The sequence below is a fragment of the Falco punctatus genome, assembly GCF_963210335.1.
Source record: "Falco punctatus genome assembly, contig: scaffold_67, whole genome shotgun sequence".
NCBI classification, from domain to species: domain Eukaryota; kingdom Metazoa; phylum Chordata; class Aves; order Falconiformes; family Falconidae; genus Falco; species Falco punctatus.
In genome coordinates this window covers 508,903-525,447 of record NW_027660125.1, presented here as the reverse complement: position 1 = coordinate 525,447, position 16,545 = coordinate 508,903, and the positions used below count along the sequence as shown (strand labels likewise).

Here is a 16,545-nt window from a genome sequence, read left to right as displayed (position 1 = left end):
ACAGCCTGCGGTACCTCAACCTGGCTCTTTACAGGGTCCTCAGCTACCTTCCACATGGGTTGTAGTTCTTTCCCCTTGTTGCTAATAATTCCCTTGTCTGCTGACTATAGTCCCTCTGCAATCAGGGATGTCATCTTCCAAGAGGCCTCAAAAGAGCTGGTTTTGTTTGGGAAATAGAACCTTAAAGCTAAGTAATCCCAGACGGATGTAACCAGAAATAGCTGTGGTGTAGCAATAAACTGAACTTTGACCAAATGAAGGATTTACAAGCTTTTCTTCCTGATGACTCTTTTTTGATGGCACAGTGGCTGCATATGAAGTCACGGTATGAGACCTAACCATCACAGAGCTCACTGGTGATGGTACTTCGCTTAGAGCGTTGCATGGAGATAGGAATCATTTTCTCTCACAGTAAGATGTAGTTATTCCTGGACTGAAGCACAGCAAGGACACAATTTAGGAAAGAGAAGCCTTTACCTAGTAAGATTTTACTAACCATGAAGGAAATGAAGTCTAAAAATGAGCTAAAACAAAGCATTGATTTCTGTGGAAAATGAAAAGCAACTTTTCCTTTTTTGTTTGGGCTGCTGCAGATCACAGGTGCACATGGAATAGAGCCACACGATGCACAGGTCAGAAGGGGCACATGGAGGTCAGCTCATCGCCAGGTTCAGGTAGATCAGGTTGCTCAGTGCCTTGTTCCTGTCAAATTTTGATTGCCTCTAAGGATGGAGATCCCACATCCTCTCTGGGCCCCTGTCCCAGTGTCTGAATACCTCCATGGTGAACTAATTTTTCCTCACATCTAACCAGAATTTCCCTTCTTGCAATTTGCGTCCATTGCCTTTTGTTCTTGGTCCATTTTTCCTACACTCTCCACTAGGTAGATGCAGACAGCAGTAAGACCCCACCGTTTGCCTTCTCTCCTCCAGGCTGAACAAGCCCAGGTCTCTCTGTCTCTCCTGGTACACCACATGGCTCCAGCCCCCCAGCAGCCTGGTGGCCCTGACCACCGAGGGTGGGCAGCCTCACTCCAGCCCTTCCTCTGCCAGCAAGGCCAGCACTGGACATGGCACTCCAGATGTGGCCCCACAAGTGCTGAAGAGAGCGAAGGATCACCTCGCTCAGCCTGCTGGCTAACACGCTTGCTATCTAGCCCTGTACGCACCGGCCTTTGCTGCACCTTGTTGACTCAGGCTCAGCTGAGGACCTCAGGCCAGGCTCTGCAGAGCTGCTTTCTATGCATCTGGCGTCCAGCCTGTGCTGATGCACGGAGCTGTTCCCTCCCCGTGCAGGACCTGGCATTTGTCTCTTGCTGAACTTGATTTGCAAGCGCACGTTTAGGCAATAGGTGGCACTGATGGTTGATGTAGCTTGCATTGTCACCAGGAGAGTGTCGCTGCGGAAGAGAAAGCCAGCAGAGGAGACACCTGGGTTGTTTCGCTGGGAGCTGTGGCTAGGCGAGGAGGAGCGGACATGTGGCAGGAGATGCTTCCAAACGCCTGGTGAGATCTCTTTGGCACAGGGAGGAGGGACTCTAAACAGGGGTCCCCAGGGTTGGGGCAGGAGAAAGGCCCGGTGGGGTCCACCAGGCCATCGGTGGGTGGGAGCATGCAGCTGAGCTTTCCTGAGCATGGGTAGGGAGGAGGTTTTATAAGACTGAGCCTTGTTCTGTGCCACTCAGAGAGCTGTTTCTGGGACATGCTTGCTTTGTTAGCAGTGCCGAGTTTGTGCTGTTGCCGTGATAACTGGTTTCGTGCCTCTGACTCACTAAACTCCAGGATGTAAGTGCAGGGGGTTGTTATTACTTGTTGCATAAGCTACTCAGCCTCCAGGGAGGTGGAGGCTGACACTGTTTGCTCTTAGGAGCTCTTGGTCTTCTTTGTCTGGGAGTGGTTTCAGGAGATACTTCCTTAAAAATCACATAGACTGTCTCAGAGATCAATTACCCAATTGCCTTCACTACTGCTGGGGTGTCCAGTACAGGCACTGTGTTCTGCATCACAGGTAGCAGTGGGAAAGGGTACCAGGCAACAGGAAACACCCAGTGGACTTGGTTTTTCATGGAGTTTCCTGTCCTTTTTAATTTTTTTTTTGTCTCAAGGCATCGTAATTATGACACCAAACAGCTCCCTCATCTAGCTGCAGAGTAACAAGACTTTCTCTGTTGCTTCTAACTTTTTGGTAGATTTTAGATTCTGCTTTTCTTGCAAGAGAATCTACCAGGCTAAAAGAGAACCAAAGAGGATGTTTCCTTTTTCTTGCGGGCAGATGAGACCTAAAAGCTTGGTATCCAGTCAGGAGTAGTTGGAAGTAGCAAAGGTACAGCAGCTCACTGAACCTGAACAGGGAAGGGTCCCACAAGCTGCTCCTCATGCCAGCCCTGGGCAGGATGAGTACCACGTGGCTGGCAGCAGAGTAACCCTTGAGCTTGGAAGTCCCCTGCCAAGGCTGGGCACCTATCGCTACACAGCTGCCAAAATAAACTATTTACTTGGCTGAAGTAACACAGCCCTCTGTAGGATGAAACACCGCAAGGACACCTACCCAGTTGTTCAGTGCCTTTTATCTAAATTGTGCTGAAGGCGGGAATATTATGGTGACAAACTATCTAGCTAAAACACAGCCCAGAAACACTGTCTCTGTTGCCAGCCAGCTGAACAGCTTGTGATCCCATGGCTGCGCGGTAAATGGTGCTGGCAGGGGATGTTCCTTACACCATCCCCAAGGGATGGTACCATTCAGACAACACTATCAGACCAAGAATCTTTCCCACCCCACCCCCACCCCCATTTTCTAGGGAAGGCACCTTGTCCCGGATCAGGTAAGTGAAATAGCTGCTCTGTGCTGAGGAGTTCACTTTTTATTAGCACCTGGGCTGGGGCACAGCATAGTCCCTTCCATACCCTGTATGACAAAAAATCTTCATTCACAGTCTTCTTTGAGCCCCCTGCAATAGCCCCAGACAGCTCTGCTAATCCCCAAGGGAAGCTGGAGAGCTTGAGGCACAGGTCAGGGGGATGGGAAGGGACACTACATTTAGGACTGATTGCTGAAGGGTTTGAACGGTTTTAAAACATTGCTGTCTGTCTGTTAAATCCAGCTCTGGCGCCTTAGCTCCCACACCTCAAGAAAGTCTGAAACTTTGCTGTCTAGGTAAGAAAAAGAGGCACCAGACAGACAAGTTGAGACCTTTACCTATGGACAGCTATGGTGGAGGGCTAGCGTTGCCCTAAAAGATGACTGAATCTGTAGGGGAGCTATGTATGTAGCACAGTCAAGGGGCATGTCTAGCACATCCAGCTGTCTCCAGCAGCTGAAAACTCTTGTCTCTGCTCCTCAGCCCACTCTGTGCAGTTTTTATTCCTGAAGCTGTCCAGGTGCTACTATCCCATTCACTTCAGTACCTGCCTTAAAACAGATAGATCCAGATCCTACTGATCCTTGTCTCCCAGGGCACACCTGGTACATAAGGAGAGGGACAGAGAAGCCTTGTGATTAACAAGTCCTGATCAGCAAAGGCTTAAGGTCCCTAAGAAACACTGGTAGATGTAACCCTGCCACAAATCCTGCCTGCGATCTTCAAAAATAACAGAAACACCCAGCCCCTGCTGACTGCATGGGGTTTGTTACTCACGTCCAACCAATGTGACTACAAGCCTCAGCATAGTCCCTTTACCCTTGACACTTCTGTTGGGCGCAAACAATTTTATGCCTCCCCAGGTCATTTGAATGTTCTCAGAGGAATGCAGTCCTGGTCCCTGTGGCCGCTCTGGGCATTGGAGGGATGCTGGTTTACTGGCTGAGGTCTAGACACAAGATCAAGACTATTGAAATGGGCAATGGATGGTGGGGCTCAGATGAAAGACCTCTAAAAGGGAAAGAAGATGAAAGTATCTGTCCCTTCAAGACTGAAACATCTGACAAAGAAATTGAGGTGCCCGTGCCTGGGAGGTAAGGAGGGGCAGAAAGCTGCGAGGTGGAGCCAGTTCATCACCCACCTTACTGCTTTGAGGTGATGCCTTGGGGGCAATAGCCAGCGCAGGTCCGTTAGATGATGCTCTGGCTCACTGCCCTTTATGAATGGGATTTGAGCTCAGATTCACTGCAATGTCTTTACGCTTTCTGAGACCACAGACTCTCAATGCAACCTGGGGCTGCTCCTGCAGAAAGGCCATGCTTTGAGCAGCAGAATTTGACAGCAGGTCTGCAGTGGTGGAATGGGGTGGGAGGGCACCGGGATAGCAAAGGCACCAGTAGGGCAGGACTGAGGGGCTTCCGCAGAGGACAGGGTTGGAAGGGTGAAGAAGGATGGGGTCCTTCCTTCTGTCCCTACAAGCCTGTCACTAATTATCTGGCCAACTAGCAGTCGGTAGCACAGGCTGAGCTGCTTATTCTTCTCTCAGCTGGCAGTGCTGGCAAGTTCCTAGTGCCCAAAACCCTAAAGCGAGTTAGCAGTAAGGCAAGCGTAGAACCCACTACTCCTGGGTGCCCTAGGGGAACTGCTAACCTGTAGAAAAATATATTCTCCATATAAATGATTCAGGAAGTTATACAGAGTATGGCACTGCTTCAGGAGGGCTTGTGGTGTCCCAGAGAGAGACACAGAAGCCGGTGGAGCCAGGAGAGCCTGTTCATGCCTGCCTTAGCATAGGGCACATGCAGGCATCTGGCCAGCCTTGCAAGAGCTCCTGTCCGCAGGACCTGCATCGCCGCCTGGAGCAGGCCCGCTACACACCGCAGCTGGAAGGGGCTGCCTTCCGCTACGGCTTCACCTCCAGCTACCTGCAGAAGGTGGTGGCCTACTGGAGGAACCCGTTTGACCGACGCAAGCAAGTGGAAATCCTGAACAAATATCCCCATTTCCGAACCACCATTGAAGGTGAGGGGGTCTCTGTGGCTTGAGCAGGTCTCACTCTGAAATGCACAGAGAGAATGGGGGGCTTTAAGAGGTTACTCTATTAAGACAACAGTGTGCATAACAGCTTAATGAAGGATCAGTAGTGGAGGCTATGTTATTAGTAACCCTCTATAGATTAAGATCATTGCACAGTGGTGATAAGATTAGATCTGCTTGAAGATGGGCTTCATCTGGCTCTGAACCTGCACTAAATAACAACGAGGTTTTCTTCTGCTATTGCCTTGAAGCCACCTTTGAAAACTGTAAAATTTACCCAGGCCCTGAGGTTGGAATATCCACCACCACCACCCAGTTTAGCCAGGTGAGGTTAGCCAGACTTTAGATAAGTGATCTGCAGGTTAAACTTATATCCTGCGCTTACTTTTTCCATGTTTCTCTTTTTATCACCCACACATTTTGTAATTTAGTCATGTTTTTGCACGTGTCTTAGCTGCATTATGCTATGCATTGAAGTGCAGCTGTACTTATATACTGTAAGACCAATTTCTCAGGAGGTGGATGCTCAGTCTCCTGTGACCCCAGTAACTGGGACTGGGATCAATACCTCTGTCTGTAAGTAAAAGATGAGACACAGGTAAAATACCAGGCATGTCCTTTCAGCTAGGCATCTTCTTGCCATGGGTTGATTGTGTACCTTCTGCTGTGAATGCTAATCACAGTTTTGCCACCCTCCTTCTTCAGAGTTTGGAACAGAAACTGTGATGGAACTAAGGCTTTAATTTATCTGTCTGGATGTGTGGCAGGGATTGATATCCATTTTATCCACGTGAAGCCCTCCTATGTCCCTCACAGTTGAGCTGCTCAACCTCTGCTGATGGTCCACGGCTGGCCTGGCTCCTTCTACGAGTTCTACAAGACCATCGCTCTACTCACAGAGCCAGCTGAGCATGGCCTGAATGAGGGTGACATGGTGTTTGAGGTCATCTGCCCATCCATCCCAGGATATGGCTTCTCTGAGGCACCACACCAGAAAGGTGAGCGATGAAAAGGCGCTGTTGGAATTGCCAGGTTCTTGGAGCCTCAGTCATCCCTGGCCCTCACCAGGGAATGCAGTTTGTGAATGCAGATGCTTGGCTCTGCACTAACACCCATGTGGCTGAGGCTCTGGGGCTGGCTGTGGAGATCTGGAAGGTAATGGTAGCTGGAAACCAGGTCTGCTTTCCACTTTATCCACTTTCCACTGAATTTCCATCTTGTGTTCACTGTATTGCCAAGGAGCAAGGCAGAGCAGCATAGCACACTGTGCCTTTACACAGCAGCATAAACATGTGCCTCTGTCAGACCATGATCTTTGGCCAGGGGATGATACACCAAGACAAACAGGTTTCCTCTGTTTCTCTTTACCTACAGGCTTTGACAGCAAAGCAACTGCTCGGAAATTTCATAAGCTGATGAATAGATTGGGCTCCAAAGAATACTACCTACAGGGAGAAGACTGGGGATCTCTTATTACCACAAACATGGCCCAGATGCTGCCACAGTGAGTAGCAAAGGGAATCAGTGCAGAGAAGGTTTCTCCAGTTCTTACCCTACCTTCTGGCTCCACGGTCCGGGTCCTGCCTTCTGTTTGCCCTGCCTCTCATCGCCTTCTGCTTTGTTTTCTCCAGGGGTATCCCCACCCCTGTGCATTCAGTCATATTCACGTGCTTTGCATTGACAGTGGTATTTGCATTCTCACGCTTTCTAAATTTCATAGAATCATAGAAGCATTTAGGTTGGAAAAGACCTTTAAGATCATTGAGTCCAACCATAAACCTAACACTGCCAAGTCCACTGCTAAACCAGGTCCCTAAGTGCCACATCTACACACCTTTTAAATACCTCTACCACTTCCCTGGGCAGCCTGTTCCAATGCTTGGCAAACCTTTTAGTGAAGAATTTTTTCCTGATATCCCATCTGAACCTCCCCTGGCACGACTTGAGGCCATTTCCTCTCATCCTCTCACTTGTTACCTGGGAAAAAGTGACCAACACCCGCCTTGTTACAACCTCCTTTCCTGTAGTTTTAGAGAGCAAGAAGGTCTCCCCCAAGCCCCCTTTCCTCCAGACTAAACAAGCCCAGTTGCCTCAGCTGTTTCTCATAGGACTTGTTCTCTAGACCCTTCACCAGCTCCGTTGCTCTTCTTTGGACACATCTTTCTTGTAGTGAGAGGCCCAAAACCGAACACAATATTCGAGGTGCAGCCACACCAGTGCTGGGTACAGCATCACTGCCCTTGTCCTGCTGGCCACGCAATTTCTGACACAAGCCAGGATGCTGTTGGCCTCCCTTATCTAGGGAAGAGTTGTACAGAGAAAAATGGAGTGCTGTTTGGCTTCTCTTTCACTAGGCATGGAAGTAAGCTCTGCTGCATTTTGATTTGAGACCTCAAGGATCATCATTCTAAATCAGGAAGGAGATAAATTTAAAATTGGCAGGGAGAAAAGGAAGGAGCTCAGCCTTTCAGCAGCTGATCAGTACCACGAAGTATAGGACTTTCCTGGATGGAGATGGCACCAGCTGTACCATTTTTAACTCTCCCAAATTTTTTTGGAAATCACGATAAATGTGAAGGGCTTATGTATTTGGCTTAGTGAAATGCTTCTATTACAGCTCCCGTCAGACTTATTTTCTAGAAAATTTGGAAACAGAAAATGGCTTGATTTAACCTTCTATTCATTAACTTGATTTCAGATCTGTGAATCTTATCTTCGCTGGCAGAGAAGGTTTGAGAAGGATGATTTCCGTGATGCTTGGGGCTTATATACCATGGCTCATAGGCTTTACTAGGGAAGATGTTCGACGTATGTATCCTTTCATCCAGAAGAATATACATGAACTATTGCGAGAGTCTGGATACTTACACATCCAAGCCACCAAACCAGACACTGCAGGTAATGAACCTTCTCTATATCACTATGAACTTTGTATACTGACTGCTTAAGGCGTATAAACACATAGTTGAACAAAAGCCAACCATGTCTGAGAAGCAGTGAATTCTGGTGACTGAATGCAAGACATGGGGACAAGAGCTGTGTAAAAGGAAGTGAAAAGGAACCGCTTAAAGAAAGACGGAGACTACAAATATCACTTTTCAAGGTCTGTTAAATGGCATACCACTTCTCTATGGCAAAGAAACCCTTTGCAAAATGCCTCTTAAAGTAAAGCACAGGACCCTGAAATTGAAGCTTCTAGAAATAAATGTGGGTGAAAACAAGAAAAATAAGCAAGTGCAATGTGAATCTTGCAGAAAGGTAGACACAGCCATAATACCTGAAGCCAGAAGCATGATGTAGTGGGACCAGTAGATAAGGAGTCTGAAGAAAGGTATGGCCATCTCAGAAAAGTTACATGATTTATTTGTATAATATTATCAAAGATTATGGGGTATTCCTTTATTGAAATAAACCCTCATCAGGAAAGACAGCAGAGCTGTCTCAGACTGGCATCAGGTACGGAGACCATAGAAGGAATAGCACCCCATCCTGGCATTTAACTGGAAAAGAGGAAACTCAAAGTGAAACGTCAGCTAATGCCTAGTCTGTTGCTTGAACTGATTGCAATATCAGAGAAATAAAAGGAGACAAACCAGATACCAGGTTGGGTTTTTTTGGGTTTTCTTTTCAAAAGCCAAACAATGAAGACAGCCCCCAGAAAAACAAAGACCAGTATGTCTAGTGTCTGATCAGAAAACTAGCAGAAATGTTTTTAAAAGGAGAATTCATTTACAGGTGATAATATCACAGGGAAATCGTGCTTCAAATATCAGAGCTCTGGCAGGATCAAGAAGCTGTGGACCTAGTAATGGAACATATTTAATTTCCAAAAAAAGTTTTGTTGAGGTTCCTTCCCCCAGTGTTCTTAAAGACATTAAACTGCCTTAAGAAAAAGATTAAGTTCATGGGTTAATAACTAGTTAACATGAGAATTCATGAATATAAATAAGTAAGCAAGTTCCAGGGGAGAGAGAGTATCACAAAAATCTGTGCTGGCACCCGTACCTTTCAATATGATCTTAATTTCTCTACAGATAAAAGTGAATGGTTAAGTGAAAATCTGACACCTATCCAGGGTTTGGTTTAATCTAAAGATAAATGGTTTTGTAACTCTCTGCAGTTAAGTGACTGGTTGATTAAACTGGCCAATAAAAACTGATGTCAACAAAGTCCAAAGCAATTTAAGCAGAGGAAGAAAATCACGATGGGCTCTAGTTTGGTTGCTGCTATGTGAGAGAATCCAAGAGTCAAGGACAGTGCTTTGAAACGTCAGCCAGCTCAGACTTTAAGAGAATCTTACAAACTCTTAAAGAAAGCAAAAAGAGAGTAAGACAAAACACTAAATCCATGATATTTAGAATCTGTTCCACCCCTGTTTCATTAATATATTTTATAATCAAAAGAATACAAGAAGGGGAGAAAAAGAACCCTAAAGTGACCAAGCAGCTTCCCTACAAGCACTGTACATAGTCTAGGACTCTTTAACCTGGAAAAAAAGAAGAGCAGGGATTTTGTAGCACACTAAAATTGTGAAAGGTAGAAAATAAATAGGGGGAAAAAATACATATTCCCTGCTTAGTCTCAAAAAATATCTATATTATCAGTTTAGTTCTCATTAGGCAGGTTTAAAGCAAAGCTACAGTATTTTCACTCACCAGAAGCTGTGGTACCTAAGATGTGTACAGGTTGAATCATTAGTAAGCTGCAAACAAGACTGGTATTTCTGAGCATCCAGTCCATGAAAGTTGAATACAGTGATTCGGAGACAGCTTTCAGCTCAGAAAATGCTCACCTCCAGACGGGTCATATGTTAGCTGGCACATTTTAGCCTGCCCTACCTTTGCTGGTCAAAGCATTTACATGACTTTGATGTGTAGCAAATCACTTTAGGCCTGACAGCACAGGGAAACTGTTGTGCCAATGCACAAACTTACTTTGCATTAAATATGTCCACTATTAAATTGAAATCACATTGTGCATCATCTTCTACGCAGTCATTCAGTGCTAAAGTCACACTAAAATACACTTGAGAGTAGGCAATTCTAAGGATACTGTAAAACTACAGCCTGGAGTGTGGTACAGGAATTTTCCCAAGGCAAGCTCTACCACTGCTGAAGTAATCCCCACCCGTTTTACAGGTTAAAACACAGATATAATATGCTGTGTTTATAATGTTTGTTAGCATTCCCCAAAGGCAGGAGCAGATAGCAGATACACAACACTCCACTGTTGTTTAAATTACATAGAAAGTGAACAGCACTCAGGGTCCCAGTTAGCCATCCTAAGCAGGACAGCGCTCCCAAACAGTTTATCTGAAATTTCTTTTCAGAGTGTAATCCCTTTACATCTGAATTTGCTCTTTCTGCCACACATTACCAAGAAGCCCAGAGGATTTTCTTAACTCCTATTTTCTTTTGTATAGGAATTGCTCAACTTTATAGTGCTGTCAGTTATAGCCAAAATTCCATTGGGGTGAACTTTTCAAGAATAAAGTACTACCAGGGCTAGTAAAACGCACTCTTTACTGAATTCTCATAGAAAACTCTGAAGAATTGATGTAAGTCCAGTTTAACTCCCACTGAAGTATTTGCAATGCCAGGCAACTGCAATGGTTCTCTTCTTCTCTTGAATTAGGTTGTGGACTGAATGACTCCCCTGGGGGGCTTGCTGCATATATATTGGAAAAATTCTCTACCTGGAGAGATAAATCATTTCTGCATAAAGATGATGGAGGCTTGGAAAGGTAAGAAAACAGGTGCTCTTCCATGAGAGGACTCATTAAAAGAATGAGCAATGGTAACTAATGAGGAGATAGGTAAAAGACTGGCCAAAGCTGAATTTTGAGCATGAAAGGTTACACATGACAAGTAGTAGTGTAAACTCACAGCAGACTGCCTGCAAACTACTGCTTCAGCACCGGGCAGTTTTGCTCTGGGCACATGGGTGCCAATTAATTTGCTGCTTGAAAACAAGTGGAGAACAAGAACAACTGTTCTTCAGGGCATGAGCCCAATATAGCGTATTGAGAAACAGCTTCCAATGAAACGTCTTCATCTTTTTCTATCAATAGCAAATACACTCTTGATGAGCTTTTGGCCAATGTGATGATTTATTGGGTGACATCCTCCATTGTGTCCTCAATGCGATTCTACAAGGAGAACATCTCCAAGGACCCTGGTCTAACAGGTGATGCCAGGTAATGAAGTGGTAGGTGTAAGAAAGATTTGCAAATGAGATTGAACCACGTTTGCCTGTATAAACATTTAGATTACTTTAAAACAGCAAACTTAAGTTGTTAAAAAAAATAATCTAAGTTCTTATTTTCTTTTGATAAAAATAGTTGAGTCATTTTTCTTTTGAACCTGTAATTCACACAAAGTAGCTTGTAGCCAAGACAATGCAGCGGACATATCAAACTATATTCAGTCTTGTGTTCAAACTACAGGTCTATATACTTAGTCACCAAACAAATGTGATCTCTGGCTCAGTTCAGTTAAAACAAAACAGAAAATCAGGAGCATTTCCAAGAGAGACGTTTAAACTGAATTAGGAAGCATACGGCTTAGTGGTGGATAAAACTAACGACTACAAGTGTTAAGCACAAACTTGGGGAAGCAATCTGGAGAGCAGTACCTTCTAACAAACCAAGCACCTTCTAACAGCCACTGACTTTAAGATGACTATAAGAGAGGCTGACCAGAAAATGCTGCAGAACGGAATTCCATGTGATTGATCACACAAACAAATAGAAGAGTCTTTTCCTTTGTAGACCGAGCCAGCTTACCTTTCCTCAACTCATTCGTTACGCTGGTACTATAAATTCTAAAGTAAACTTGAGCAGGCTCATTTCTGACTGTCACAAAGAGGTGATGCGTCTTGCCATTTATCGCAAAACTGTAAAACAAGGTAAGTTTAAAAATAGGAAACGTTTCAAGATTGAACCGTGTGCGAAGTTGGCTCTACTTTACGTTTTTGGGTATAATATTCTCATACTCAAGGAGACTCAAATACAAGCAAAGCTTTTCAGCAGAGTACAAACCACAAAATGTGTCGCTGCGGTGAAGCTCTGCCAGCTGACTGTGGCAATTACTAGAGTCAGGAGGTTTTTATAGAATTTCCCCAGGACTTTTTTCAAAAAGGCACTTAGTTAATGTCCTCTAGGTTTGCAGTGTATGTTCCCACAGGGACTGCAGCTTTTTCCTCAGGAGCTAGTACATACACCACGGGTCTGGGCAAAGGAGGTCTTCAAGAACATCATCACTTACTCTTACATGCCACGTGGAGGGCATTTTGCTGCCTTTGAGGGACCAAAGCTTCTGGCACAAGACATCATGCACTTTGTCAGAAAGGTGGAACAGCTGTGAACATGCACTTTAGATACATATACAGAACAGAAGCAAGTTGTTCTGCCACCAGCAGAACCTTTACTTTGAGGGATCAAATAAATCCAATGTAATCACATAGAGAAAACAACATTTCATTTTGATAATCATTACAGTACTAAAATTGTTAATGAAGCTCTAAAGCTTTTCTAAAGAATAAAAGAAAAAACCCCAAAGTAAGCAACTTGTCTTCTTTCACTCCTGGCACCGTATCATTGCTGCACTCATAGTTCAAGTGTAACAGAATACATGAACGGTTTACTGCAGTAACACTGCACTCATCTGGGGAAGAGAGTAGAAAGAAACCAGCCCCTTGATCCTTAGAACGAAGGCTTCTGTTTAAAAGCTTCTTTAAACACTTGAGTGCTAGCGTCTGAAATATGCATTACAAGCAGCTTTGGTGGAAGTGTAAAGGGTTTTGATCTCCTGAGCACAAACACTCCTACGTTCAAGTTATATTTCATTCAAGAGACCAGGAATTACATATTCAAGTGGGCAGCTGCACACAAGGCAGCTTTCTTCATTCTAACAGGTTTTCCCCCTACGGCTAGCTTTAGCAGCTACTACACTATGTAAACAGATGTTTAATGGATAACAAGGCAGAGACAGCGTTCCTAGTGTGCTCCAAGCTCAAAAATACCAACTTAATTTCCTCTTCGTTCTTTATCATTCCATTCCAAATGGTAAAGTTAAAATATGCACCAAGCGTAGCAGGTTACTTCAACCTTTACCCTCATTTCAAACGATTCTTATCACACCATCGTGCAATTTTTGCTAGCAAGAAGCTGCAAGCAACCTTGCTACCAGTAGGCTCGAGTTTCTCTTCAAATGGGATAGGGCTGTTTGGAGCTGTTAAGCTCACTACATTACAGACACTTCTAAGTAGCTGACTGAAGGTTAAGTCCAGCAGACACCTAGTTTTGACACACTGTTCAAAGCTCTCAAGTGTTTCTCACCCTCCCTCCTTCTCCCATTCTGCACTAGACACCAGGCCAGAAGAAAGGGCTCAAGTTCTGCTCCCAAGTAATACCTTCTGACTTTGAACAGGAGTTTGACAAGTAAAGATAGTGCTGAACTTGATCACACTCGCCTCACCGCCTCTTCACATTTCATAAACATTGAAGAGTCTAAGACTTAGAAGTAAAAGCAAGCAAGAAACTAACTTTTATTGTTGTTGTCTTAAGTGAGAACAAGCTAGCATATTGGGACAGGAGTCCTATGCAGGAGCGGGCTGGAAACTAATGGGAGAAACAGCTAGGTATTGTGAAGGAGAATAGGAAAGATAAACATGGTTATCTAGTGTTTAATAGGTGTCTGCACGCTTGTAGAGATATATAGCTGTGTAACGGCATGAATGATTCCTGCCCTGAGCCTGGTGGCGCATACAGCTGCGGTTTGTGTCCGGGCTCAGAGATGTAAATAGGGGCTTCTCTGTTTTGGTGGAAGTGTTTCTCTTTGCATAAAAAAAGAGGGAATGAAGGGAATGACCCCAGAGGTATGTTCAGAGAAGGCATGCTATGTTTCGAACTTTTTGACTGAACCAGTTCTTGTTTGGTGTGCCCTTCCACCTATGTATAATGTTAATCCAAAAGAAGATGATACTGTTTACACTTTGAATGTCGATCATTGTCTTTCTGTAGATGCTAATGTAGTAGGAGGCTGTGATGGGAACGTGTCGCAGCAGTTCTTCTCTTATCCGGAATAACAGCAGGGAAAGCATTAAAGAGTTAAATCACCTTGTTTGGTAGGCAGTTAAGCATGTGAGTCAAAATTGCCACTGCTTTTTGTTGTTGGTTCAAGGACATGGCTGTGAGGATTTTGATGGTATGTGCTGCGTGGATTTTAGGCGCCCCATTGCAGCAACATGTTACCAAAATCTGAGAAGATGTCAGCCTTTTGGGGCATCCATTCACTCAATTGGCAGTATTGTTTGTTTGCTGTTACCTTGGTTGCTGTCATGTTTGCAAGGGCCCTGCAGAACATGGCAAACCTGGTACTAGCTGTTCAAAAACAAAAAGGGGAAATTGTAAAATTGTACGGAACAGAGACAGTGGGTTATTCTGACGTTGATAATATGTCTTAGTTGCTTTTTTATTTGTTCTATTACTTATACCTTGTTTTTACTCGTTCGGTTTCAAAGGTTCTTTTTGTGCAACAGGAAGGGGGAGATGCAGGAGCGGGCTGGAAACTAGGACCATGCGTGGCAATCCGTTTGCTGAGGGGAATGTGCTCGAGCTTGTCTGGACAACAATTAACATGATGAGATGTTTACAGAGCACAGGGGAGTGGGGGACGGATGGCGCCAAGGAAAAGTAACAGCTTGCTGTTAATTGATGGCAGCTAACCACCAATCGGGGATTGCCTAGTATGCAAGGCTTAGCTTCAAGAACCAATCTGTTTCAAACGCGCAGCTTCTGAAAGTGTATAGAAACTCGTGCTTCTGTACAATAAGTTGACATTTGCTTGCATCAAGCTGCGTCCCGTCTCTTCATTCGCCGCAGTCCTAACTTCCTCTGAAGAGGGTTAGAGCAGAAACCACTTGATTTTAGTTCTAACTGTATATCTAACTGACCGTCAAGGCTGTTGGGCTAAAGGTTAGTAAAAAAATAGGAAGACGTGCTTCCCCACTTCCACAGGGCCAATCAATCTCTTTTTGTCACCAGTACAAGACCTCCCAATTACTCAGAAGTCCCACTCTTTGTTTGGATTATTAAGTAACTGAAATTGAGTTATAGAGAAGTCTAATTTTATCAAATAGATAGGCAAACACTCGAGTACTCACTCAAGCCTGATCAGACTACAAAGGTCTCCTTTTACGGGTAAGAATGGCTATAGCCTTTTTAGTAAAGGCCAAGTGTATTAATAGTCATGTACATTACCCAGAGAGAGTCCCAAGCAATCAGCTAATTTAGTAATGGCCACATTAAAACTCGGGAGGGAAAAGGTTTATCCAGTATTTGCCAGTTCAGCAAGTACACAGCAGGAAAGTTTTACTCCCAACGCGCCAATTAGTCTCCTGTACCATAACTCAGGTCCCCAAAGAATCACTGTATCTTTGTGCAGCTGTGCCTTAAAGGGTAATTGCTTTCAACAGCCATTCAGGAGATGAAAACAGATGGACACGGTTCAACTACAGGAAGGTAGTAGACGCCCTGAATAAAGGATCCAGACAGACAAGAATACACAGTTGTATTTGATAAAGTTATCGCTTAAAGCGGCACCAAAGGTTATTCGATATTCCATTGAAGTTCTACAGAGTGTGGGTCATTCGTGAAAGCCTTTGAGCGCCGCTGGTGCTTGAAACCAGACATAGTCCTCCCAAGTAGAGGTCACATGCTGAGGAGCCGAGGCACTTCTGTTGATGTCTCCATCGCAGGACAAGTTAACAGCTAGTTTCCTCCCTCGAGTCGGCACCTTATAGTTGAGCTTGGGCCGGAACCAATCAACACCACAATCATGGTGTCCTTGGAGCATAACAACAGTGCCCATGACAGGGAGAGCCTTCAGCTCACTGAAGACATCCGCAACAAAGAGCGAGTGAAAGAGCTTGTGAACGCAGGATGCAGTTTTCAGGCTCTCCTCAGCACCGCCCTCACAGATACCCTCCAAGCTGAGCTCATAGAGCTCCTTGGGGCTCATGACATTGCCTCCAAGTAGAATAAGAACCCGAGGAACCAGTGTCAAACTAAACATTATTTCCAAGCGCTGGAACATTTCCTCCAGTTCTGTCAGCACCTGCTGGCACTTCTTGCTTGCCAGGTCCATGGAGGGTGGCTTCTTAATCACATCTCCATCCTGGAAAACAAAGCAAAGAAAGATCACCACATTTCATTATTAGGAAACATTAGTACCAACACACCCTTCAGAAAGCATGGCCCATCCCATCCCTGAAAGTTAAGGAAGGTTCAAGGGTTTATGTGCCTTTTAAGAGATACAGGTACCCACGTACGGAATCAGGAGACCCAAGATGAACACAAATGGCTGCCCTATAGCTACTCAGTTTAAATCTGAACCCCACTACTGAGGAATGTCCACGAGAATTACAAACTCCATATTTTAAAGATCAGCTATCACTCCAAAAAACACCTACCAGCCTTTTTTCTTCAAGTTGTTTGAGTAACAAACAAAGCAGTGGCATGCTTTGAGCACAAAGTGGAACAACAAGAGATAAACAGCAACTTTTTGAGACCTTTAGCCACCTAACCTAAAGGTTTTTTTAGTTGTTTGTGGGTTGTTTTTGTTTGTTTTTTTTTTAATGAAGTTGTG

At 44.6% G+C, this 16,545-nt stretch overlaps 2 protein-coding genes and 1 long non-coding RNA gene across 3 annotated transcripts; 2 read left to right on the top strand and 1 right to left on the bottom strand.

Moving 5' to 3' along the window:
• Positions 1-672: 672 nt before the first annotated feature.
• LOC308057917 (epoxide hydrolase 1-like) lies at positions 673-5,364 on the top strand. Its single transcript, XM_080411930.1, has 2 exons — positions 673-3,937; positions 4,702-5,364. The coding sequence occupies exons 1-2, from the start codon at positions 3,788-3,790 to the stop codon at positions 4,903-4,905; spliced, it is 354 nt and encodes a 117-aa protein (XP_080268056.1). The 5' UTR covers positions 673-3,787; the 3' UTR covers positions 4,906-5,364.
• A 5,185-nt stretch (positions 5,365-10,549) lies between these two features.
• Positions 10,550-13,968, top strand: LOC308057918. Its single transcript, XR_013925517.1, has 3 exons — positions 10,550-10,640; positions 10,968-11,093; positions 12,059-13,968. It is a non-coding gene; the product is annotated as an uncharacterized lncRNA (long non-coding RNA).
• Positions 13,969-15,543: 1,575 nt separating this feature from the next.
• LOC308057911 (MAD2L1-binding protein-like) lies at positions 15,544-16,292 on the bottom strand (the record flags this gene model as incomplete). The annotated part of the gene is made up of 1 exon (XM_080411926.1): positions 15,544-16,292. The coding sequence occupies exon 1, from the start codon at positions 16,042-16,044 to the stop codon at positions 15,544-15,546; it is 501 nt and encodes a 166-aa protein (XP_080268052.1). The 5' UTR covers positions 16,045-16,292.
• Positions 16,293-16,545: the final 253 nt, after the last annotated feature.

Coding starts and splice junctions, on each gene's coding strand:
- LOC308057917 (XM_080411930.1), top strand. CDS start 3,788: ATGCTGGTTTACTGGCTGAGGTCTAGACACAAGATCAAGACTATTGAA. Junction 3,938..4,701: donor CATCTGACAAAGAAATTGAG/GTGCCCGTGCCT, acceptor TCCTGTCCGCAG/GACCTGCATCGCCGCCTGGA.